Below are 26,254 nucleotides of genomic sequence, written 5' to 3' on the forward strand. Positions count from 1 at the left end.
CGGAGCGCTCGGCGTAACATCCCCCTCCCCAAATGAAAGGCTCCGCAGTGTGCGCTGTTCCGTTTATTGTCTATGGGATTTATGAACATACTGTAGCTGACTTCAGTGCTTAGCAAAGTTTAATTACCGCAGAAAATATCACTCCTATGCGATTCAGTAATTTATAAAAAGGAATAAAACATGTTTTCTTTTTAAACAGGTGACGTCTTCATCCTCGTCTTCAGCATCGACAACCGAGACTCCTTCGACGAAGTGAAGAGGCTGAGAAAGCAGATCCTTGAAGTCAAGTCTTGCGTTAAGAACAAAACAAAAGAAACTGGAGAGTTTCCCATGATGATCTGCGGAAACAAAATCGATTGCGGGGAACACCACCGCAAGGTACGGGCCGAAGAGGCTGAGCGTCTCGCTTCCGGGGATGAAAATTGTGATTACTTCGAGATCTCGGCCAAGAAGAATATAAATGTGGATAAAATGTTCCAAGTCCTCTTCAGCATGGCCAAGCTTCCCAATGAAATGAGTCCCGCTCTTCATCGCAAAATCTCAATGCAGTACGGAGACTCCTTCCAGCAGAAGTCTTTTAGGTTAAGAAGGTTTAAGGAAATGGATGCCTATGGCATGATCTCCCCATCTGCTAGGCGCCCTAGTGTCAACAGTGATCTCAAATACATAAAGGCCAAAGTGCTCGGAGAAGGTCAAGGACGTGACAGAGAGAAGTGCTCAATACAATGAGTTGATTTTTTAGGCATTGACTATGACAAAGTGCCTTCAAGCTTGCCAGGATCCAAGGGATAAGGATTCACAACTCCATATCCTGCGGCTTCAGATAGGACTATATATAATATCAAAGTTGTAGAACAAAGACGTAATGAAGACTAGATGTAGAGCAGTGGTCTCAAACTGTGGCCCTCCATATGCAGGGCTGGTGCGAGGATTTTTACCACCCTAGACACAAGATAATTTTGCCGCCCCCCCCCCCCCCCAATTTTGACTTCACCCATTTGCCCGCCGTTTGACATGCCACAATTTACTTCTGAGGTGACAGCCCCCTCATGTAATTAGCTTACAATTGCGGTGACACACTGTAACAAACCTCCTCCTCATGCTGCTGAGTGGTTCGGATGCTGGTTGTCTAACTTTCTTGCGGCAGGCAGAACGGCGCCCCTCATCAACAGGGCGCTGTAGGCAGCCGCCTATTTTGCCTAAAGGCAGAGCCGGCCCTTATCCATATGTTGCAAAACTTCAACTCCCAGCATGCCCGGACAGCCGTTGGCTGTCCGGGCATGCTGGGAGTTGAAGTTTTGCCACATATAGAGGGCCCAAGTTTGAGACCACTGATGTAGAGTGTGCTGAACTGAATAACTTCCGAAATAATGAATTTCAGGTCCTTTTGTGCCACATTTCTCTTTACACGAGTGATGAAAATAACAAATTTACCGTAATGGACAACTGTAAAAATTTACTTAATATTAAGACTTCTAAGGTCAATTTTAATCCAAAAACTGACTCCGAAACACGAAGGTAAATTAACATGAAGGATATCTTCCGGCCTAATATTGATGTTGCACCTAATGCTCTTAGCTGCGGAGAAAACAAACAAACAGATAATAGACATTTCCATAAGTATTCCAAATTGTATTCATTGTTTTTTTTATGGTTTAGTATGGTTCAATGAGCTTTAAAATGATCCACTTAATTGTTTAGTCAACTGCATGTGGCTAGGTATTAAGTGTGCACCTACTGTATAGACTATAAGGTTGATGTGAAGAAAACGTTCGAAATCTCTACTGAGACCCGCAAAATGTTTGTGATTTACTCTTATTATTCTTTGTCTTTTTTTTCCTTCTTTCACTCTTTCTGAATTATTTATGAGAACTGTTAAATAAAAAAAAAGATATTCCTCTTCAGATTGGAGTAGCTGCTGTCCTATGAGATAAAAGAGAACACGGATCATCCATTTTCATGAATTTTTAGCCTAATGTATTAGAAAATACCAGATTGCCTTTATGTCTTTTGCTTAATTGTGTTTAAAGGGCACCTCTCATCAAATAAACTTTTGATATATTTTAGATTAATGAATGTTGAATAACTTTCCAATAGCATGTTAATGAAAAATATGCTTCTTTCTATTGTATTTTTCCCGATCAGTCCTGTCAGCAAGCATTTCTGACTCAGGCTGGAGTCCTAAACACTCAGAGCTGCCAGCCTGCTTTGTTCACAGCCAAACAGGCTGTGAACAAAGCAGGCTGGCAGCTCTGAGTGTTCTCCTTTGTGAACAAAGCAGACTGGCAGCTCGTAGTGTTTAGGACTCCAGCATTAGTCTGAAATGCTTGCTGCCAGGACTGGTAGGGAGACCCCTAGTGGTCATTTCTTCAAAGCGGAAGATTAAATATAAAGAAGCATATTTTTTAATAAAATGCAATTGTGAAGTTATTCTGTATACATTAATCTATAATATATCAAAAGTTTTTTTGATGAGAGGTACCCTTTAAAACATTACATTACATTAGCCTCAAATACCAACATACACATAACTAAAATTTAGTAATACTGGTTTACTTTAAATTTGATACTTAGAATAGGGGATAAGATGTCTGATTGCAGGGGTCCGGCCGATGGAACCCTCTGCGATCTCCGGTGCGGCAGCACCCCAGTCAACTGATGCATGGGTGCACGGAGCGAACTTCGCTCTGTGCCGAATGACAGGCGACCACAGCTATCATGCCCCCTCCATTCATGACTATGGGAAGAGGTGTGATGGCTATGTACTAGCCATCATGCCCCCTCCCATAGACATGAATGGAGGGGGCGGGTGTGACGCCACAGACATGGGAGCTCCAAGCTTCCGTGTTCATGAACGCTGCTGGCCCATAGATCGTGGGGGTCCTTTGGATAAGGGATAATATGTCTAGGGGCAGAGTACCCTTTAAAGAAGTTGGCCAGGAACAGAAAACTACCCTTTCTGCTCCCCAACGCTCTACTTCATCTCCTTTGTCATCTCGGAAGCAAACTGTTTTAAGAGGAGGCAGGTGCCAGTCACCACGATCATTATATGTGTGCAAAACCATGCCCTCACGCAATGTCCAATAGCTGCAGGATGTTACAAATGTTGAGGCAACATTGTGAAGCTATTGGATATCGCGTGCGAATATGGTTTCCCCAAATCTCAGAATGATATACTGAGATGGCCATGGAGCAAAAAAGTTAGGACCTTTTCTGTTCCTCACACAACAACTTTAAAGGGGTTTTCCCCACAACAAGATAGGTTATAAATGTCTTATCGCTGGGGTCCCCATTGGTGGGACCTCCACCAATCACAAAATGGATGTTCACCTCAGTATAGAGAACTGAGAATGGAGTGATAAGCCTGCGCAGTGTTGCTTGAGATAAATTCTATGGATATAAAAGGACAGTGAAGTAAAGTAGTTGGCTGTGATGTCAAATAGATAGGCATTGAATGGGGAGCCAGGGTCTATTCTTGACTGCCATTCAAACTCTTCATCAATGAATCTCACAGGACCCCAATTCTAGTGATCAGTGGGAGATCCAGCAGTAGGACTCCAGTGATGGGACATTTATCGTAAGTAATGTCCATTGTGGGAATACTCCTTTAAAGAGTAGTTTAGTCTGTGTACTCCCTAGCAAGTACACACCATGCTCATATGGTTTGGACAACTTTTTAGTAATGTGAATGGGGACCTTAACTCTCAAACATAGATGATCAAGACCACCCTTCTTCTCCAAATGGAGTAGATAGTTCGTCACTGTCCTTAGATACCAAAAAAAGAGGTTGATGACTTCATTGTTCGTGTGGCTCTTTGCTTCCCTTATTTGTTGGGTGCACCTCCCCCTATTACATGGGCAGATGTGGGGGCAGACAAATAATGTCTGCTCCATGAGCATTTGCTTGTTTGTCGGCTGATCCTAGTCCTTTTACTGTCATGTTCGGCCAATAGTCACCCCTTGTTTGTTAGAGCCAAAAGTCTTCCATCCAAAGTACCATATTTATCGGCGCATAACACGCATTTATTAAGCAAACATCTTTAGCTTAATGTCTATCTGCATGTTATATGCCAATAAACTCTTTCTGGCCCTGCAAAAGCCGCTGTTCAATGATTTAAAGCGTCCGCTGTCCTGGGGCATGCTCCTGCAGGCTGCGGCGGCGTCCTGCGCTGTCGCTGTGTGCTGACTAGGGACATCCTCAACCCAACATCACTCGTCATAATGCAGTGCACAGGATGCTGCCACTGCCTGCAGGAGCACGCACCTGGACAGGTAAATATGAAAGCCGGGGATGGGGAGGGAATCGGGGGGCGGCGGGACTCTGACCCCGGAGAAGCCGCTGCAGTTACTGCAGAGGCTTTTGCACGGCCAGAGTTTATCGGGGTAAACGCGCACCTAAACGCACCCTCATTTTAATAAGGATATTTGGGTAAAAAAAATTTCCTTGGAAAAATGAGGGTGCATAGGCCGGTGCGTGGTATACCCCGATAAATATGGTAATAACTACAGTGGTCCCTCAAGTTACGCTATAAATTTCTTCCAGAATGGCCATCATATATTGAGACCATAACTCTAAGGAAACCTGGTAATTGGTTCTAAGGACCCAAAATGTCACCTAAATATAAGAAAAAGTGAGGATTAAAGAAAAATAAGTAGATAACTAAAATAGATAAAGCAAATCCTGACATATAAAAGTAAGAGAGATCTGCTGGGAGCTGTAATCACTGTCTATGTAGAGGACAGGAGCTTCCTCACGGTCCTGTACAGTACACACAATGTCCTAAAAAAAGTAACATGGAGTCGCCCTCACCTGGTGTTCAAGGGAGCAGCTCACTGTGGCACAGGTAAAGAGTGCAGAACATGTAATACCTCCCTGTACTGTAGGGGGCGCTACCAGACAATGAGTCAGTGCATACACTTCAGTAATACAGGTGTTTTACCAGTGAATGCCCATTCTGATTGGTCGGTTCTTCCGGCCATTGACACGTTTCACAGATCTGGACTGTCCGTACATTGTATGTTGAGTCTGGTTTATGTTACAATGGTCCAGAAAAGACCATTATATGTTGTAAATATTGTAACCTGAGACCACTGTAAGTTGGAGGACCACTGTACTATGATTTAATAGCAGGCATCTTTAATTCCAAAAACGGTGAAGAAGGTGAGAAAGATGTTAAAATCTGAAATGAAAATGTCTGGGGCTTATTTCCTCTGTTATTTTATCTTGCAAAGTTTTGGGGTACGTTCACACGAGACGATTTCCGTAGCGTATTTCGCTGCGGATCTGTCGCTGAAGGACCCTCTGTATTCTGCCTTCACATGTGCCTGCTCGTAGCGGCAATACACAGTGCGATGTGCGCATGCACAGTATACTCACACATCGCGGCAGCTCTCGGCCTGGCTCATAGAGCAGGGGGAGCGGCTGTGATGTGCGCGAGTATACCACGCATGCGCGGCGACTCGCACATCGTTTCAGTGTGTCTGCACGTAGCAGCGTTTTGCCGCTACGAGCAGGCACATGGGAAGGTAGAATACAGAGGGTCTTCAGCGGCGGATCCGTAGCGTAAAGTACGCTGTGGATCCGCTCGTGTGAACGTAGCCTTAGAGTAAAGTTCGAACAGCTGAAAGAGTCCATAAAATTTATCATAAAACTCATATAATCACGAAATTCTGCTCTATGTCCAATGCACCATTGCGTCAGCCCACAGTCTCTGGTGCAGTGTTTTCCAACCAGCGTGCCTCCAGCTGTTGCAATACTACAACTCCCAGCATGCCCGGACAGCCAAAGGCTGTCCGGGCATGCTGGGAGTTGTAGTTTTGCAACAGCTGGAAGCATCCTGGTTGGGAAACACTGCTCTAGTGGTCTCCAGTGATATCCAAACAGTGGACCTTCAGATGTGGCAAAACCACTATTGTCCTAGTCCTGGATTTGGAGCTACGGTATTCTCCGTGCCCATTTAGAAGTTTGCAGATGAATGATTTACATGTCTTTATGCTTCCTTGTATAATAATCCTTTGTACAGCTTCCATTTACATTTTATTCTATATGCCTGATTAAATTGAATGTTCTCGAAACATTTATTATGTATGTGAATGAATTTATGGAACAGAAACCGGGAATAATCAAGCGTGTTTTATATGAATGTCAAGCTAAAATGCACAGTGTTAAAGGGGTATTCCAGGGGGGAAAAAAACTTTTTTTTATGTATATATATATATATATCAACTGGCTCCAGAAAGTTGAACAGATTTGTAAATTACTTCTATTAAAAAATCTTAATCCTTCCAATAATTATCAGCTGCTGAAGTTGAGTTGTTCTTTTCTGTCTGGCAACAGTGCTCTCTGCTGACATCTCTGCTTGTCTCAGGAACTGCACAGAGTAGAAGAGGTTTGCTATGGGGATTTGTTTCTACTCTGGACAGTTCCCGAGACAGGTGTCATCAGAGAGCACTTAGACAGAAAAGAACAACTCAACTGCAGCAGCTCATAAGTACTGAAAGGATTAAGATGTATTAATAGAAGTAATTTACATATCTGTTTAACTTTTTGGAGCCAATTGACATATATATATATATATATATATATATATATATATATATATATACATATATATATAAAAGTTTTTCCTGGATAACTCCTTTAATTCCCTGTAAAGGGAAACTTTGGTTAAAGGGGTTGTGCGCTGCCCTGCAGTTCGGAGCTCCGCTCACAGCGTCCGGAAGTTCATTACTCCGAACACTGTGTGCGGGCTTCCGTGTTCGCAGCCACCGGGCGTGACGTCATGCCCGGCCCCTTCGTGACGTCTCGCCCGCCAACTCGTGACGTCACGCCCGCCCCCTCAACGAAAGTCTATGGGAAGGGGGCGCAACCCACCAAAACGGGCGCTAACCACCACCAGATAAAAAAGCACTTACAAACTACCTGTGGACAGCATTATTAAAGAGTCACATAATTGTCGCAAGGATTAAAAAGTCGCACAAAAAGTCGCCGAAAAACACCATACTAAGTCCTGTGATAAATTAGGTGCAGGTACACAGTTTCCACCACATGAATTAATGGAGTAAAAAGACGTTCACCTACTCCACTTTTCATAAATACCCCCCAATGTTTTCAAATAAACTGGTGCCAGAAAGTTAAACAGATTAGTAAGTTACTTCTGTTTAAAAATCTTAATCCTTCCAGTACTTATCAGCTGCTGTATACTACAGAGAAAGTTATGTAGTTCTTTTCTGTCTGACCCCAGTGCTCTCTGCTGACACCTCTGTCCATGTCAGGAACTGTCCAGAGTAGGAGCAAATCCATAGCAAACATCTCCTGCTCTGGACAGTTCCTGACATGGACAGAGGTGTCAGTAGAGAGCACATCCTGTGAACACAGCAGTTTCAGTGTGTGAAGTTGTCGGGTGTGTTTCTCCTTTGAGCTCCAGACTTCCACACAGAGAGAAGCAGCGTTTTTCATCTGCCTTCCCAGGGGTGTGGCAGGCCCCTGGTGAGATCTTTCCTGCATGGAGCCAAGGGAGTCTCCGGCTTCTACCTCTCGTTCCCGGCTGGCGAGAGGGGGGAAGATAGTGTTTACAGCCGGTTCCAGGGTTGGGGTGAGGCGTTCCAGCAGGGCCCGCAGAAATGTGGTGCCCACTTCCCCGACCAGATTAGAGGGACGTAAGGCAACAACAAAGACCAGCGGTCCTTCTGCTACCCCGGAACCCCAGCAGTGGGGGACACAGGGACCAAGGGAGTCATTGGTGAACTATGGCTCAAGGATACAAGCCAAGATGGCGGAGTACGAAGAGCTGGGCAGGAAAGCTGAGGAGCCTGAGAGAGGACCTGAGATTTGCTACCAGGCTGACCAGGGCCCTACAGGTAAGAGACAGAAGTTCACTGCCCAGGTGCGGGCTCTGAAGTTAGAGGTGGCGGAGGTGGAGGAGGCCAAAAGAAAAATCTCTGAGGGGGCAGGATTCCTAAAAGAAAAACTTATTAATGAGGAGAGATTCAAAGAAAGGAAATATGGTGCAGGCTGCCCTCAGGAGAGCAGTGAGGAGGAGGGAGGGGAAGAAGATGGCGGAGAGTCGGCTGTGGGAAGTGAAATGGATGCCCCCCCTAGTGTGTGTGACCCCCAGTCCCCCCAAGATAGCTACCCTGAGTCCGCCCAGGTGGCGCTACCCTCCAGTGATGGGGAGACAGAGGAGAGCGGTGAGGAGGAGCTGGCCAGTGGGGGTTTGCTGCATGCCATTATACAGCAGGAGTCCCCTACCCGTATGGATGATTTTGCCTTTGGTGAGGATCTCGGTAAAGATGATCTGGTGAAGAAAAGGCAGAAGGTTCAGGAGACTGTGACTTATGTGTTTCGTCCTTTCCAGCAGTCGGAGCCAGCTGTAAAGTTCGTACAGTAACCCCCCGATATGCGATGGCCCCGACATATGATAACATCGACATACGATGCTTTTATATGTCGGGGCCATCGCATTAACTGCTATCCGACAGTGCAAAATGCTTAAGCTGCTGTCGGATAGCAGTTTAAGCATCTTGGGCAGGTTCGCTTACCTATTCCCGCTGCTCCGGGTCCACTTCGCGATCCTCCGGTGTCTCCTGCATCTTCTCCAGGGTCCGGGCCTCGCTTTCCGGCATCGTTATTACGTCACAACGCACACTGCGCCGGCGCAGCAGCGTAATAACGTCCCCAGAAAGTGAGGCCCGGACCCTGCAGAAGATGCGGAAGAAGCCGGAGGATCGCGAAGAAGACACCGGAGCAGCGGGACAGCATTGGGAGCGGTGAGGACCTGGTCCGGAGCGGCGGGGACAGGTTAGTACAGCTTCCTATTCTTTACATTGCACAGATCCCTCAACATACGATGGATTCGACAAACGATGGGTCGTTTGGAACAAATTACCATCGTATGTTGAGGGACCACTGTATTGTACTCACAGTTCGCCGCCTCCCTCAGTCCTGGTGCGCACCCGCAGTGGCGGGGAGCCGTACTCAGTTACCAGCTTCTAAGCGCACTGGTGAGCGAGTGGCGCTGGCGTCCTATTTATCTTCCGCTTCCGGGCTGGATTACGGAGTCGAGCGGTGACCTCACTTCCGATTGACGCGCATCACAGGAGGAGTGTACCGAGTCCCGCGATGTAGCCGGGAGGTGTGTCACCACTCAGGATTAACTCCCTCCATCCCGGTGCGGAGATTAAAGCTATGCTACGGTGAGCTGTACATAGACATGGCTTATAGGCTAACAAAACCACACATCTAGAGTAATAGTTATGGCTAAAACAAAAAGCATCCGTGTTCCTCTGGCACCTAATAGACGTCAGATACGAACATAGCCCGTTTGTCTCAAAAATTATGTGGAGCCATAGGGACTACCAGTCCCAGACTCCACAATTAACAACACTATTATTATAACTGGGGGGGCAAGATTATCCAAAAGCAAAATCAATATAAAAATATATACCTAAAGTTAGAAAATAGGAGAGCAATATCGGATAAGGACGGACTTATGTATTGCAGTCATAGAGGCAACGCATGAAAAATACATAAATTATATATAAAAAATATATGGCTATACATGGTCACAGCTCAGTCACCCCTCAATAAGGGTAGACCGTCCACCATCTCAGGTATGATATGTCCAAACTATGGGGCCACTCTGTACCAATTAAATGGTTGTTAGACCCCAAGTATGGGATAGTTGTATATGGTACTGGGGTAAAGAGACCACTGGGAGGATCCAATTGGGTAGTCTATTTAAGTGGGTGTGGGGACATAAGCGGGGGCCTAGGGAGCCTATCAAATACCTACAGGCCCTATCTCTTGGTCCCTATGCCTAGGCGGGGTGGCTGCCCTAAAAAGGGCGGTCCCGCTCTGGAACCTAGACTAGTTGACCCTATTACACCCTTCTCTAGAGGGGTAGACTAGCTCAAGGGCTGACTACAGCCCCCCCTAACTACCTGTACTACCCCCCTTAAGTGTTGGAATCCTCCCATAAAAATTTACAAGAAACTGGTAAAGCATAGCTGTTCATTCAACCCTGATGGTGTGGCGGTCTGCAGCAGGTAAATCTACCATGTCTCTTTTTGTAAAAGTGTTTGATCTAAATCTAAAGGGCTAATACTTTCTAACCTTTCTAATACTTTCTAACCCAAAAAAGCTCAGATTGGTTATGTCTCCGCCGTGTACTTCATTAATATGTCTAGCAAGGGCTGTATCTTTTTTATTCCGTACATCGCCCACATGCTCGAGCACCCTTTTTCTTAATTCCTGTATAGTTTTTCCTACGTAGGTCAGGCTGCAAGAGCATCCAGCGGCATATATAACTGCTTTTGTACTGCAGTTAATAAATGTTTTAATCCTGTATATCTTGTTTGTGATCTTAGTTGTAATAGATTGTCTCTTTTGCATATACTTACAGGCTCGACAATGTCTGCACTTATGGGATCCCAGTATTTTTGAGACAAACGTGCTATGTTCGTATCTGACGTCTATTTGGTAACAGAGGAACACGGATGCTTTTTGTTTTAGCCATAACTATTACTCTAGATGTGTGGTTTTGTTTTGCCTATAAGCCATGTCTATGTACAGCTCACCGTAGCATAGCTTTAATCTCTGCACCGGGATGGAGGGAGTTAATCCTGAGTGGTGACACACCTCCCGGCTACATCGCGGGACTTGGTACACTCCTCCTGTGATGCGCGTCAACCGGAAGTGAGGTCACCGCTCGACTCCGTAATCCAGCCCGGAAGCGGAAGATAAATAGGACGCCAGTGCCACTAGCTCACCAGTGCGCTTAGAAGCCGGTAACCGAGTACGGCTCCCCGCCACTGCGGGTGCGCACCAGGACTGAGCGAGGCGGCGAACTGTGAGTACAATACGTATTTTTCCGTTTCAGGTTCTGGCCGCTATTTGCTGTAGAAATAGAGCTGACACAGGCTCTGTATGTCTTTTTCTTGCAGGTCTAAATAAGATCACAGGATCCGGCCGGACAGTGTTTGCTGTGCTTTTTACCCCACAAGAAGTGGGGTGCTCTGATTTATGTGCCAATATTGTCCATAGCAGGGGTTGTGTAGTATCAACAGCCCCTGCCTACATTTCTTTACAGGTGTTGGAGACAAATAGTCTCACCTATATGTATTCCTTTAACCCCTGAGGAAGTCCCCCCTATAAAGAGGGATGGAAACACGTCGGGTTTGTTGGGACATGTGTATAACACACCTTGGTTAATTACAGGCACTATATTAACAGTTAGTATATGGTATGTGTTATTGAGTGGACAAATGCTACAATTAGTCCACCACCGCTGACAGATACATGTTTAATTTATTTTAATGAATATATTAAAAGCTATATTTTATTCACTTCCCTGAATTTTCTAATATCTTAGTGACTGGAAGCAATCTATTATTGGGGAATAGATACCCGTATTCTATCTATATTATTCCAGCTGTAAAGTTGGTTCAGACTGCTGGGCTCCCCAAACTGCCAGTCCCCGTTTCTGTGGTGAAGCGGGGCCAGAAAGGGGGGTACAGCATGGCGTCCAAGAAGGCAGAGGATGCTATTGGGCTTAAGGTGGGCAGCCCTGGTGCTGTGAGACCACCCAGGGTGGTGGGGGGCGTGTCCAGGCACCAGGAGCAAGCTATGCTACTGTTTGCTCGGTGAGCGGTTCCCCGGGTGTTGCTGGCACTGCGGGGCACTTCCCTGTGAGGGGGGAGTGTCCAGATAAGTGATATGTCTGTGTGCTTAGGGGGCGGTCCCCCGAGTGCCGTGGACATTACCGGCGCTGCAGGGCACTCCTCTGTAAGGGGGGGGGGTGAGTGTCCAGGCGTCGGGAGCGGAATACGGTTGGTCTGTGGGTGCTGCGGGGCACTCTCCTGTGAGGTGGGAGAGTGTCCGAGCGCCAGTGCCAGCTGCAGATCCCGTGCAGTCGGGCAGTCATGGTGATGGCGTTGTGAGAGGAGCTGGGGTGCGCTCGGAGGGGAGTAGTAGTGGTATGAATACAAAGTCTGGTATGGATGATGAGAATTGTGGTGTGGATGTTGGTAGGTGTAGTGGTGTGAATGGTGGTCCTGGGTCTGAGTCTGGGTCTGGTTCGGCTGCCCCCCAGTAGTGACTGCTCCTAGGAGCTATGCTCATGTCGCTGCCGGGGGGTCCCCCTCTCCATCCGGCCCCAGGGGTAACTTGCAGCAGCGCCTCCTGGAGGCTCTACGTAGGGGCGACAGGTAAATCCAGGTAGAGGGAAGGGGTGAGGTCGACCTGTCTTTCTGGATAGAGAGGCACGGTTTGGGGGCATTCCAAGAGCAGAATGGGGAGGTGGTCTGTTCCCTCCCGACACCCGGGCAGAACAATAACCGTAGGAACGTGGTCTGTCTGATTAGGAGGAGCGAGGGGCAAGGATGTGTGCCCGCCTCGTGCTAAAGTGGTTGAGCTACTCCTCCAGATGGAATTCAGGGCGAGTGACATCTTTGCCGTGATTCACCCCTACGGGTCGTCTGAATTTGACATCAGTTTTGTTCGACCGGGGGGTCTCGAACTCTTCTGGTCGAACTACAAAGTGGCGAAGAATGAGCCCAGCTGGCGGGATTTTGCCGTAAAGGCTATTTCCCGTCAGAACTCAGTCAAGAAAGTGACTGTTTTGATTCGTAACAAGTCACTCTCCTGCTATGACATCATGACCTGGCTGGGACGGTATGGGGATGTGACGGACATGCCCAAGAAAAATCTAGATGAGCACGGGATCTGGTCCGGGGCCTGGACGTTTTCCGTCAAACTCAAGCGTTCAGGTAGTACAGTTGCCCACATTCCGTCAGCTGCCTTCCTTGGACGTGACAGGATCCAGGTCTTTTACCAGGGGCAGCCTAAGGTCTGTCACAGGTACGGTAGCCCCACCCATTTTAGCGCAGCCTGTACTGTACAGGTTTGTGCTTTGTGTGTTGGGGTGGGTCATCTGGCCGCATCCTGCAGACAGATCCGGTGCCACCTGTGTGGTGTCCTCGGGCACCTTTTCAGCCGTTGTCCGAGTGCCTTCGCCCGTGCTGCGGCTGCTCCGGCCGGGGAGAGCTGTGAAGTTGCCCCGGCTGGGGAGGGTACGAGCAGGGATGGGGGCATAACAGGGCTAGTGACGAGGAAAAAGGGCCCCGCCAAACTAAGGCGGGAGGAAAATCATAGGAGGAGTAGGGAGCTGGAGAGTGCCCAGGTGACTAGGGTAGCTCTGGCCCCTGCTCTTGAAGCTGGCCCTGTAACCACTGAAGCCCTGGGGGAGAACGTGCTGGATGAGGAGATCAGGAGGCTGCGCAGAGAGGAAGGCAACATGGCCAACCCTTCTGATTCCTCCCACTATTAAAGTGTGGATTAGGAGAGTGGGGAAAGGACAAAAAAGAAAGACAAGGGCAAAAGGAAAGGGAGAAAGAAGAGGTCGGAGCCCTCTGTTAAGCCTTGTACTACGGACCAGGTCCAAAACGGAAGCCTGACTGCCCCCCCCCCTCTGATTGACCTGTCAAACCGGTACCTCGTCCTTGATACCATCTCCTCCCCCTCCTTGGACGGGGAAGGTGAGGGCGGGGTGCCTTGGGTGAGAGAGCCTCTGGGGAACTGGGCCCTGTCCTGCGGAAGAACCTTCCTCGGAGGGCAGGGCTAGACTGGGGCCGGGCGGAGACGGGGACCACATGGACCAATCAGAGTCTAAGAAAAGGTCCAAAAGGGGTCCTGCCTTTTCCTCTTCTTCAGGGGATGAGGGGGCGAAAAAGAAGGGGAAGCAGAAGTAAAGGTGTGGCCGTCTAACTCAATCACCTATGATGGCGGCACTCACCCCACTGACGCTGGCATCTATTAATTGTGCCAGTATAAAGTCTGATACGGCTAGATTCGCAGCCATCGATTTTCTCGGCCGTGTTGAAGCCGATATTTTCTTTTTACAGGAGACCAGGTTGTCAGATCTAGCCTCTCTGGTGAAAGCCAGAAGAGAGTGGAGGTGCGGGCCCTCCCATTGGTCTCTTGTGGCTGAGCCGTATTGAGTTAGACATGGGGAGGTGCCTGATCTTAGATGTAGTATGAAGGGACAAGAGCTCCGGCTCATAAACATCTATGCCCCACAAACTAAGCTGGGCCATAAAAATCTTTTTATGAGGATTAAGCCCTTCCTTTTTACAAGCCGGCAGGTGATCTTTGGAGGGGACTTCAATAATGTCACGAGGTCCCAAGATAGGGGAGGCTCCAATGGTCCGCTGGATTGCGATAGTGTGGCCCTTAATAATATAGTTAGGGAAGCTCGCCTAGAGGACGCCCACATCCGGAGCCCCTCAGGCCACGCGAGTTTCACCTATCATCGAGGTAACCGCAGCAGGTCTAGGATAGACAGGTTTTATTTGAAGGAGGAAGCCGTCTCTTCCGCAGTCTCCGTGGTTGAGGCGGAGTTCTCCGATCACTGTATGATTTTGTTTTCCTTGAATGTTTCAGAGACCCCCCAGATGGGTAAAGGTTATTGGAAGCTGAATTCGTCCCTTCTGGAGGAAGCGGAGATAACATAGTCCTTTGAGGATTTTCTTCAGTCAGGTACCTTTGCTGGCCCTTTGTAGTAGCAAGTCAGAGTGGTGGGAGATATTCAAGAAGCGGGTTGCGGGGTTCTTCCGCCAGCTCTCGAGCCTCAGGTCCCTGAACAGTTATCGCTTGTATCAGAGTCTGAGGAGAAAATTCGAGCTTCTTGTCTCGACTGAAGGTAGTCGTGATGATATCTCCAGAGTGAAGTCCTTGCTGATGAGGTGTCAGTACGATAGGCACGCATCTTTGGTTTTTGAGAGGGATTACAGGAAGTACCGCTCGCCTGACCCTTACAGGAAATGCAAGATGTCAGTGAGTAGTAAAGTAGTCTCAGGGCTGGTTGATAGTACGGGATCCCTGAATCGGTCCAGATCAGGGATCCTGGAGGTCGTCAGATCCTTCTACTTGCACCTCTTGGGGAGGAAGGATCTAGATCGAGACAGGATGTCGGCTTTCCTGGCTGAAACCATTCCTGAGCCAGGGGTAGACCCTTCTCTTGATGTTTTGGCAGAAGATATCAGGGAAGAGGAAGTGAGACTGGCGATCGAGGGGCTCGCCCCCAAGAAGTCGACAGGTCCGGATGGCTTAACATCCGAGTGGTATAAGACCCTTAAGGAGTCTTTAGCTCCCCTCTTGACCAAGGTATTCAATGAGTGTCTCTCCTCGGGCACTCTGCCAAAGTCAATGAGGAGGTCAGCCCTGATTCTTCTCTCAAAAGGTAAGGATCCTAGCCGGATTGAGAATTGGAGGCCCATAACTCTTCTCAATACGGACAGGAAGCTTCTGGCCAAGATACTGTTTAATCGGTTGGTGAAGTTTGCACCCCGGCTCCTTTCGGGGGCTCAGCACTGCTCTGTTCCAGGCCGAAGCACCTTAAGTGCTGTCCTCTGTGTCAGGTAGGCAGTGGAGCGGAGTAGTGCGGGTCTCTGGAAGGGGTACCTACTGTCCTTGGATCAGGCCAAAGCATTTGATCGGGTGAACCACGAGTACCTCTGGTCCGTCCTCCTGAGAAATGGCTTACCGTGTACTTTTGTAAATTGGCTTAAGATCTTATATGCAGGGGCAGAGAGTTTCCCGCTGGTGAATGGGTGGTCTGGCCGCACTTTTGAGGTGGGGTGCGGAGTCCCTCATGGTTGTCCTTTGAGCCCGCTTTTATACGTGTTCACGATTGATCCCTTCGTCCGGAGGGTAGATTGTGGGCCGTTGGCGGGAGTCGGGATGAGTCTGGCGGAGCTGGATGTCACCCAGAGAGTGGTGGCGTATGCTGATTATGTCACTATTTTCATCTCTTCGAGGGAGGAGGTCAATGTGGTGATGTCGGAGGTGGACCACTACTCGGAGGCATCCGGGTCCAAGATCAACCAGGATAAGTGTGAAAGTCTCTGGCTGGGAGGGGGGGATCCCACGTTTGATCTCCTGGACACCCTCCCAGGGCCCCAAGACTCAGCAAAAATTCTGGGCATCACATTCGGCCAGGATGATCATCCCACCAAAAACTGGGACGGTAAGCTCCAGGATGCCACTCGGAGGGTGAACCAGTGGAAGGATTGGTCTATGACCCTCAGGGAAAGGGTACACCTGATCAAATCGTACCTGCTCCCCTTGTTTATCTATCTGGGCAGCGTATGTATCTTGCCAGAGGCTTACTACACTAGGTTTTACAGCCTGTTTTTCCAACTGTTATGGGGGAACAGGTTGAACCTAGTCAAGAGGGAGGTTACGTACCGCACGAGGAGGCTAGGAGGGTTTTTTTCTATGGTAAATCCTGTGGTGTTCTTAACCAACACCTTCTTGAAAGCTAACATCTCGAACCTCTGGAAGGAGAGGGCTCCTCCATGGGTACTCTCCTGCAGGGAGTGGTTTTGGCCTTTCTTCCAGGAATGGGAGAGACGAGGGCAAGTGAAGGACCTCCGTACGCCCTATGAATATCTTCCGGCTTACGCTATCCCGACTCTGAAGGCTATACGTCAGTGGGGTCTGGGAGTGTGGGAGATCAGGACCCAGTCAAGATAGTTCCTTGACAAACGGGTTCTGTTGACCCACTTCTAGAAGCCTCTGGCGCTCAGGGACTGCCCAGGTCGGGATCTGAGGGTGGGGTTGTATCTTTTAAACTTGAAAAGGATCCCCCAGAAGTTTTGGGACTTGGCCTGGCACTGGTTTCAGGGGAAGCTAGGGGTAAGGGACAACCTGAAGTACAGGAACTCTGATGACCGGGGGTGTCCCCGAGAAGAGTGTATGGACACGCTGGAAAGCATGGACCTGTTCCTGCTTCATTGTCCCTTTAACGTAGGGGTCTACAACCGGGTGGGCGCTTCCATCGGCTGGAGTCAACTTGCCGGCCTTACCTATCCGGAATGGGCTTATGGGGCATTCAGGACCCTCGATGGCCGAGATCGGGGCACTTTATTTTTAGTCAGCTTAGTGGTTAAGTATCACACGTGGAATTCACAGTGTTTAGTGACCACCCAACAGAAAGTCCTCTCCGAGGTGGAGTTCTGTAGGAACATCACCGGTGACCTCGGAAAGAGCAGGTCTTTGGAGTATGGCAGTCTTGGTACCAGTAGGGCTTCTCTCCTATGGAGAGGGTTTTCTTTTCATGTGCCCTAGGTACTAGACCTTTTTGGTAGAGTACCTTTATTTTAGTTAGGGACAGGCATAGAGGGATAGGGATAGGGTGATAGTAGGGTCAGTTTTAATGAAGGGATAGAATTAGGGAGAATAGTAGGACGAGTTGGGGAAAGAGTTTAAATTTCTTCAATGTATCAGATCTGCCATCCTTCTCCCTGGGGGTGGGCTGTTGCATGTGCACCATAGCTTTTAGTTTTGTTTTCAGCTGATATGGTATGAAGGGCTTACAGGCACTGAACTTGGGCCTAAATTGGGTTGTGGTTTTGTATATAAGGTTGTATTTAGTTGGTTGGTTGGAGTGCTAGGTGGGGAGGGTGTATGTGTGGGTGGTGGGGTTTTGTTTCTTAGGGGACCTGACATGGGTCAGTTAAGGACTTAACTGTACGAACGGTTATGGACTGACCCATGTACAGGAGGGGTGGTGTGGGAGAGGGCACAGTTTTAGTGTAGGATTTATTTTAGGGTTTTTGTATGTAGTTTTGTGAGGCGCATTTATTATATTTGTATGTATACTGTGTTATGTATATTTTTTTATATTATTTATTTGTTGGTATATTGTGTTATGTATTATGTTTTATATTATGTAGCATTAGCCATAAGAAAAGGTCAGTCGGGCCAGCTGTTATTATGTATTATTATTATTATATTATAGTATGTCAGTGTGTATTTGAATGTACAATAATTTTATTTTATTTATTTATTTATTTTTTTATTTTTTTCTTCCCCCAAGTATGGATGATTTTGAGTTATAGCCAGGTGGTGCTGAATTTTTTTTGTTGGTTTATTTATTTAATTTAATTAGCCAAGTTGAGCAAATTTTTTATTTTTATTTATTTTTTATTGTGTGTGCGAGTGTAAATTTCATAGTTTGCTTAGGTGTATAGGTATAGTTTGGTATATTTTAGAATTTATTAAAGCTGGGCTGGCCGGTCAGGCAGGGTTTTGTTTTATTTTACATTTCTGTTGTAACTGGTTAAAGGGTACCTCTCATCAAAAAAACTTTTGATATATTATAGATTAATGTAAGCAGAATAACTTTACAATTGCATGTTATTAAAAAATATGCTTCTTTCTATTTAATTTTCCACTTTGAAGAAATGACCACTAGGGGTCTCCCTACCAGTCCTGGCAGCAAGCATTTCAGACTCATGCTGGAGTCCTAAACACTACGAGCTGCCAGTCTGCTTTGTTCACAAAGGAGAACACTCAGAGCTGCCAGCCTGCTTTGCTCACAGCCTGTTTGGCTGTGAACAAAGCAGGCTGGCAGCTCTGAGTGTTTAGGTCTCCAGCATGAGTCAGAAATGCTTGCTGACAGGACTGATCGGGAAAAATACAATAGAAAGAAGCATACTTTTCATTAACATGCTATTGGAAAGTTATTCAACATTCATTAATCTAAAATATATCAAAAGTTTAATTGATGAGAGGTACCCTTTAAGCTTGTTTTGTGTTTTCGTTTTTGGAATTGTTTTGTATTTTTATAATAAAAAAGAGTGTCAGCAGAGAGCACTGTGGTCAGACAGAAAGGAAATTAAAAAAGAAAATAACTTCCTGTGAACATACAGCAGCTGATAAGTACTGGAAGGATAAAGATTTTTATATAGAAGAAATTTGCAAATCTATTTAACTTTCTGGCACCAGTTGATTTGAAAAATTTTTTTCACCATCAGAGTACCCCTTTAAGGCTGTATAGGGTTTACATATGGCCTTTGATACAGCATTGTTCAAATGCATCCCTGGATCAAAGAGCTTTTGGGGAGGGTAGTCACTAAAACTGTCCAATCCTTTAACCAGTGTTTCCCAGACAGTGTGCCTCCAGCTGTTGCAAAACTACAAAGCCCAGTATGCCAGGACAGCCAAAGGCCCGCTGGTTGGGAAACACAGCCTTAGACAGTACAAACGTAGATTATAGGCTATTTGGTGAATCTGGCATATCTGAAGGCTGTCTAGTCAAGTTTAGACCAGTGGTCTTCAAACTGTGAACCTCAAGATGTTACAAAACTACAACTCCCAGCATGCCCAGACAGCCAACAGAATTATAGTTTTGCATCATCCTGAGGTCCACAGTTTGATGACCAATGGTTTAGACCAACTTTTATTTGGTTTGCTTAGCGCATTTCCATTGTATTTTTGATCTGGTGTAAGTCCAGCATGCTGTCCCCCTTCAGCCTATGGGGCACTAAGTGACAAGCACCGAATACAGCTTGTGGCATTCAATATTTCTATCCAGATTGGTAGACATATGTGAACCCTGTTTATCATCTTGTATTGTATCTTTATTAGATAACATTTCTCCCCCAAATGTCTTTATGTCATGACTATAAGACAAGTCATAAAAATCAGTGGATGTCATTTACCACATTTACCCTAACAAAAGAGCAATCTGTTGGCAAACTGCAATACACTCCAAGTTACTTGAAGATGCTTAGCCTAAAGTACTTGATCAGCCTCTACCAGTATAAGACTGGCCCACCTACACACTATTTACGTGATATGGTCATATTGCAGTTTGTAATGCTTCAGCGAGTGTTACAAACTGCAACTCACTGGTTTGGCTTTGTGCCAAACTCTAAGAATTCCTCTGGTTTTCACTTTTTATATCACTGCAGGATTCGGAAGACCTGCAGGGGAGATACCTGTGGAGGAGATACCAGGTTGTTTCCAGCAAGACTGGTCCCTGGTGGCTGGCCAGGCAAGCCAGAAAGTCCTGATGGCAAGCATAGGGGATACAGGCAGGAGGTACGTGCTGACAATATGGATGGTGAAAGTGCAGCGTTGAGTAGCAGAGCTGAGTAGGTGTTGACAGCAATGCTGAGTAGCACAGAAGCAGCCAGGTGGTGTTAGCTTGCTCAGAATATAGAGAGGCATGGTCAACAGTCCAGGTCATACACTGGAGTTCAATGAGGTACAGGAGTATCAGGCAGAGACAAAGACAGGATAACAAGAACGAGTCTGGAAACAGGAACACAGGTACATGGCAAATCCCTTCACTGTTATAGAACTACAATGTTGCTCAGGCATCAGGAAACAGATAGAGCAAAGTTATATAGGCGGTGCCAGGCAGGGATTGGAGGAGGACCAGAATCAAGGACCTGCACAAACTCTTAAAGAGAGGGTAGGTGCACACAAATGGGGGAATTCATCAAGAGTGGTGTAGATGAACGTTTTTTTTTTACTCCATTAATTTTTACACATTAATGTGGTGGAAACTGTGCACCTGTGCCAGATTTATTTCATGGTGCAGGGCAAGTGATAAATCTGGTGCTGATCACATTTCTTACTTCAGTACACCACTTTGTATAGTGATTCCTCTGCGACTTTTTATTCTGTGCGACAAAATGTGCGACTTTTTAACCCCTTAAGGACCGGGGTTTTTTCCGTTTTTGCATTTTCGTTTTTTGCTCCTTGCCTTTAAAAAATCATAACTCTTTCAATTTTGCACCTAAAAATCCATATGATGGCTTATTTTTTGCACCACCAATTCTACTTTGTAATGACGTCAGTCATTGTGCCCAAAAATCTACGGTGAAACGGGAAAAAAAATCATTGTGAGACAAAATTGAAAAAAAAAAACGCCATTTTGTAACTTTTGGGGGCTTCCGTTTCTACATAGTACATTTTTCGGTAAAAATGACACCTTACCTTTATTCTGTAGGTCCATATGATTAAAATGATACCCTACTTATACAGGTTTGAATTTGTCGCACTTCTGGAAAAAATCATAACTTCATGCAGAAAAATTTATACGTTTAAAATTGTCATCTTCTGACCCCTATAACTTTTTTATTTTTCCGTGTATGGGGCGGTATGAGGGCTCATTTTTTGCGCCGTGATCTGAAGTTTTTAACTGTACCATTTTTGCATTTATAGGACTTATTGATCGCTTTTTATTCATTTTTTCATGATATAAAAAGTGACCAAAAATGCACTATTTTGGACTTTGGAATTTTTTTGCGCGCACGCCATTGACCGTGCGGTTTAATTAACGATATATTTTTATAATTCGGACATTTCCGCACGCGGCGATACCATTTATGTTTATTTTTATTTTTATTTACACTGTGTTTTTTCTTTTATGGGAAAAGGGGGGTGATTCAAACTTTTAATAGGGAAGGGGTTAAATGATGTTTATTCACTTTTTTTTTGCACTTTTTTTTTGCAGTGTTATAGGTCCCATAGGGACCTATAACACTGCACACACTGATCTTTTACATTGATCACTGGTTTCTCATAAGAAACCAGTGATCGATGATTCTGCCGCATGACTGCTCATGCCTGGATCTCAGGCACTGAGCAGTCATTCGGCGATCGGACAGCGAGGAGGCAGGAAGGGGCCCTCCCGCTGTCCTGTCAGCTGTTCGGGATGCCGCGATTTCACCGCGGCTATCCCGAACAGCCCACTGAGCTAGCCGGCATGCTTTCGGTTTCACTTTAGACGCGGCGTTCAACTTTGAACGCCGCGTCTAAAGGGTTAATAGCGCGCGGCACAGCGATCAATGCCGCGCGCTATTAGCCACGGGTCCCGGCCGTTGTTAGAGGCCGGGCCCGAACCGCTATGACGCGGGGCCACGCCGTGGCCCCGCGTTATAGATCGGGAGTGGACACATGACGTTCCAGTACGTCATGTGTCCTTAAGGGGTTAAAAATGCTGTCTACAGTCAGTTCTGTATACCAAGTCATGGCTGGTGTAGATTAGCGCCTAAGTTAGCGCAGTTGCGACAAAAGATGCAACAAACTGAAAAGTCGTACATCATAAATTCATTACCACTGCGTGATATCAAATGAAATCATGACTTGGTATGTTCCTTTTGAAAAACCTTCTAAAGCAAAAGTGGCAATGAAAAGTCTCAAAACAGCAACTGAGACAAAGTGTGAGACAAATGTACACCACAAAACCAGGGTAAAACCAGGGCTCAAGTCCTGCAGGAACTCATGGGAACGGAGTTCCTGCACCTTTTCCACAGCAGGTACGCAATTCCCATTAGCAAGAGTCCTGCAGGACTAGCCTTTAAAGTGTTACTCCATAGGATAGGGGATAAGATGTCTGATCGCGGGGGTCTCGGCTGCGGCACCCCAGACATCCGGTGCACGGAGCGAACTTCGCTCCGTGTTGGATGACTGGTGATGAAGGGCAGAGGCTCGTGACGTCACAGTAATGCCTCCTCAATGCAAGTCTATGATAGGGGGCATGACGGCCGTCACGCCCCCTCCCATAGACTTGCATTGTGGGGGAATTACTGTGATGTCATGAGCCTTTGTCGCTGCACCCAAAGCTCTAAAGGAACACCGGGAGCAGCAGGGAGAACGTGGGGGTCCCCAGCGACGGGACCCCCGGGATCAGACATCTTAAACCCTATCCAAAGGATAGGGTATAAGATGTCTAGTACCCCTTTAAGTGGAAATCTAGCATGAGTCCCCACACTTTTTTTCCCAGGACTTGACCCCTGGGTAAAACCAATGACAAATTCCCCCCAAAGCCCCTACGGGGTGCACCAGAAACTGTTGCCTCCTATGACAGTACAGAAGAGGAATTCTGGAGCTTACAGTGGAGAAGGGGAGCTGAGCGAGCAGCAAAGGCCATGGTAAGCAGCTGGATACGCTACATGTTGCCATTCGCCAACCGCCATCATTGCCACAAGGTTCACAAACTCACAGGAAAATGCCATAGTTTTGTAAAAATCATGACAAAGCCAGCAGTACGACCGCAACATGGGAATAGACCCTCATAGCTGCTGAACTATTTGTAGGGGAGTGGTCCAGGTGCTTTATAGCCCTCTACAATCACATGACACTGACTGCTGTAGCTCCAATACCAAAGATAGAAGTATACTGTACATGTCACCCTGATCCTGTAAAATGTAAAATATTCTTAAAAACAACTTTAAGGAAATCTCAGGCTATTGCAAGTCATGGTAGTTACTGGGTAAGGGGATAAAGTGTGTAAGTGGAGTAATAAAATAAATAGACATATATGTGCATGGAAAAATTGTTGGAAAGTTCTACTCCAGACACTTAAACAACTTTGTTAAATCCAGGATCTTAACATTCTGTCGACCTCATTTAATGCCAAGAAAAAAATGAAAGATATGTCCTTACACATTTTAACCAAGAGATATTTATAACCCATCAAAAAGGGATTTATTTTACCAAGATAGTTCTTGAAATTGTGAAGATTTTTCTCATTGAAAGATTTCTTTCCAACATAAAACCGAGTCAGAGCAAAAGTAATTAATTCTGACTAACAAGACCTTAATAATGACATTGTAATACCTTCTCTTGTATTCTTTACTATTCTTTTCTGGGCCTTTTATATTCTGTATGGTTGAATCTATTCATATTGATGGGCGGCTCATTATTCAATTAAATGCAATAGCTGGAAAGATAAGAGTTACGGCTACAGAAACTGGGTGGGGATCATTTTGTCTGCACAATGAAATATTATGTTATTTAAGAAAAGTAATGGAAAAGTTATTGTTCCTTTACATAAAGTACAGTACATCTGACTGCACATAGAAAGAAGACACTGGAAAGGTAGTATACAGGCTGGGCCATTTATATGGATACACCTTAATAAAATGGGAATGGTTGGTGATGTTATCTTCCTGTTTGTGGCACATTAGTATATTTGAGGGGGGAAACTTTTCAAGATGGGTGGTGAACATGGCGGCCATTTTGAAGTCGGCCATTTTGAATCCAACTTTTGTTTTTTTTTAATAGGAAGAGGGTCATGTGACACATCAAACTTATTGGGAATTTCACAAGAAAAACAATGATGTTCTTGGTTTTAACGTAACTTTATTCTTTCATGAGTTATTTACAAGTTTCTGACCACTTATAAAATGTGTTCAATGTGCTGCCCATTGTGTTGGATTGTCAATGCAACCCTCTTCTCCCACTCTTCACATACTGATAGCAACACCGCAGGAGAAATGCTAGCACAGGCTTCCAGTATCCGTAGTTTCAGGTGCTGCACATCTCGTATCTTCACAGCATAAACAATTGCCTTCAGATGACCCCAAAGATAAAAGTCTAAGGGGGTCAGATCGGGAGACCTTGGGGGCCATTCAACTGGCCCACGACAACCAATCCACTTTCCAGGAAACTGTTCATCTAGGAATGCTCGGACCTGACACCCATAATGTGGTGGTGCCCCATCTTGCTGGAAAAACTCAGGGAACGTGCCAGCTTCAGTGCATAAAGAGGGAAACACATCATCATGTAGCAATTTCACATATCCAGTGGCCTTGAGGTTTCCATTGATGAAGAATGGCCCCACTATCTTTGTACCCCAGATACCACACCATACCATCAATTTTTGTGTTCCAACAGTCTTGGAGGGATCTATCCAATGTGGGTTAGTATCAGACCAATAGCGGTGGTTTTGTTTGTTAACTTCACCATTCACATAAAAGTTTCCTCATCACTGAACAAAATCTTCTGCGTAAACTGAGGGTTCTGTTCCAATTTTTGTTTTGCCCATTCTGCAGCACCTGAAACTATGGATACTGGAAGCCTGTGCTAGCATTTCTCCTGCGGTTTTGCTATCAGTGTGTGAAGAGTGGGAGAAGAGGGTTGCATTGACAATCCAACACAATGGGCAGCACATTGAACACATTTTATAAGTGGTCAGAAACTTGTAAATAACTCATGAAAGAATAAAGTTACGTTAAAACAAAGCACATAATTGTTTTTCTTGTGAAATTCCCAATAAGTTTGATGTGTCACATGACCCTCTTCCTATTGAAAAAAACTAAAGTTGGATTCAAAATGGCCGACTTCAAAATGGCCGCCATGGTCACCACCCATCTTGAAAAGTTTCCCTCCTCACATATACTAATGTGCCACAAACAGGAAGAAAGAAGTTAATATCACTAACCATTCCCATTTTAATCAAGGTGTATCCATATAAATGGCCCAGCCTGTACATTGCTTCCCCTCCCAAACTCCAGCTTTTTCAAGGGGTACAATACCATCAGATCCAAAATTCTCTGTAGTACCTGGAGTAGTGGATCCGCTGTACCACTGTGGACGACGGTGAAAGCTGCACCAGGGAGAGAAGTCTAAGTAGCCGCTGGTTTTCACCAGAGCCTGCCGCAAAGAGGGATGGACTTGCTGTGGCAAGCAAACTCCCAGGTCGTTACCCCTGGGGGGACTTGCCCACAGTAGTAGCTGAGAAGAGGCGAGGTAAAGATTCGTAAGGTAACTTAGAGTCGGGGATTGGCAGGTAGGTCAGGGCAGGGGGCAAGGTTCAGTGGTCAGGAAACGTAGCAACGGTACTGATACACGGTAGACAAAACACAGTATGAATGCTTTCTCAATGGCAATAGAGCACAAAGATCTGGCAGGGGTCAAGGGGAAGAGCAGACACATATAGGGTCAGCGCACAGCAAGGACCAATTAGGCTGGCCTTTTAAATCTCAGAGAGCCAGTAGTCAGGGGGAGCAGAAGAGACAGGACCGCGGAGAGGTAAGTAACTGTTGGCATGGTGAATGCGACCGCAGCCGGACATGATGGCCATGGCACTGCTCGTCCCTGAACCAGCACAGGGAGTAGATGGCCTGTGAGTGCGCCCGCGGTCAGCATGACCGGCCGCGGCAAGATACATTACACTCTCCTTTTTTGGCTCAAGACCAACTATTGGTTTTCACTAAAAGTGAAAAGAAATAATTATCAAACATCCAAACTGCAACTGGTGCAAAACTGGTGCAAGGAGCTATCCAGCACAAGGTGATTTTACCTGCCAGACAGTGATGGACATGCTTAGGAAGGATCTGGGCTTGTCTTGGGGCTAAATGGCTGTGTTGTTAAACTTCCATAATGCTGCTGATTTCTTTTTGTGAAATGGCTATTTCCTGTTGGAGTTCCCTCACTCCAACCAAAAGTCCCAGGATTCCTTGTTTCTAGGTGTGAGGTCACTTTTCTCCCTTCCACACACGAGCCATTTCACCTATTGAAGCACACCTGAGCTCTCTTCCATGCTGTGCTGTAACCGATAGACCAGAGTTTCCAAACCCGGGTGCCTTCGGCTGTTGCAAAACTACAAATCCCTGCAGAATGATTCCCCCCCCCCCCCCCCCCCCCCACCTATTGGTCGCTTCCCCGGGG

The 26,254-nt window shown here is 46.3% G+C and overlaps 1 protein-coding gene across 1 annotated transcript in view; it reads left to right on the forward strand.

Annotated features, from left to right (window-relative positions):
- The window catches only part of LOC130275604 (GTP-binding protein Rhes-like), a 29,383-nt gene extending 27,479 nt beyond the window's left edge, over nt 1-1,904 (forward strand). The window contains exon 3 of the mRNA XM_056523776.1: nt 200-1,904. Within this exon, the coding sequence (XP_056379751.1) occupies nt 200-729 (530 nt within the window). The 3' untranslated portion in view covers nt 730-1,904. The remainder of the gene's footprint in view (nt 1-199) is intronic.
- The last annotated feature ends 24,350 nt before the right edge of the window (nt 1,905-26,254 follow it).

Source organism: Hyla sarda, chromosome 6 (assembly GCF_029499605.1).
Source record: "Hyla sarda isolate aHylSar1 chromosome 6, aHylSar1.hap1, whole genome shotgun sequence".
Taxonomy (NCBI): Eukaryota; Metazoa; Chordata; class Amphibia; order Anura; family Hylidae; genus Hyla; species Hyla sarda.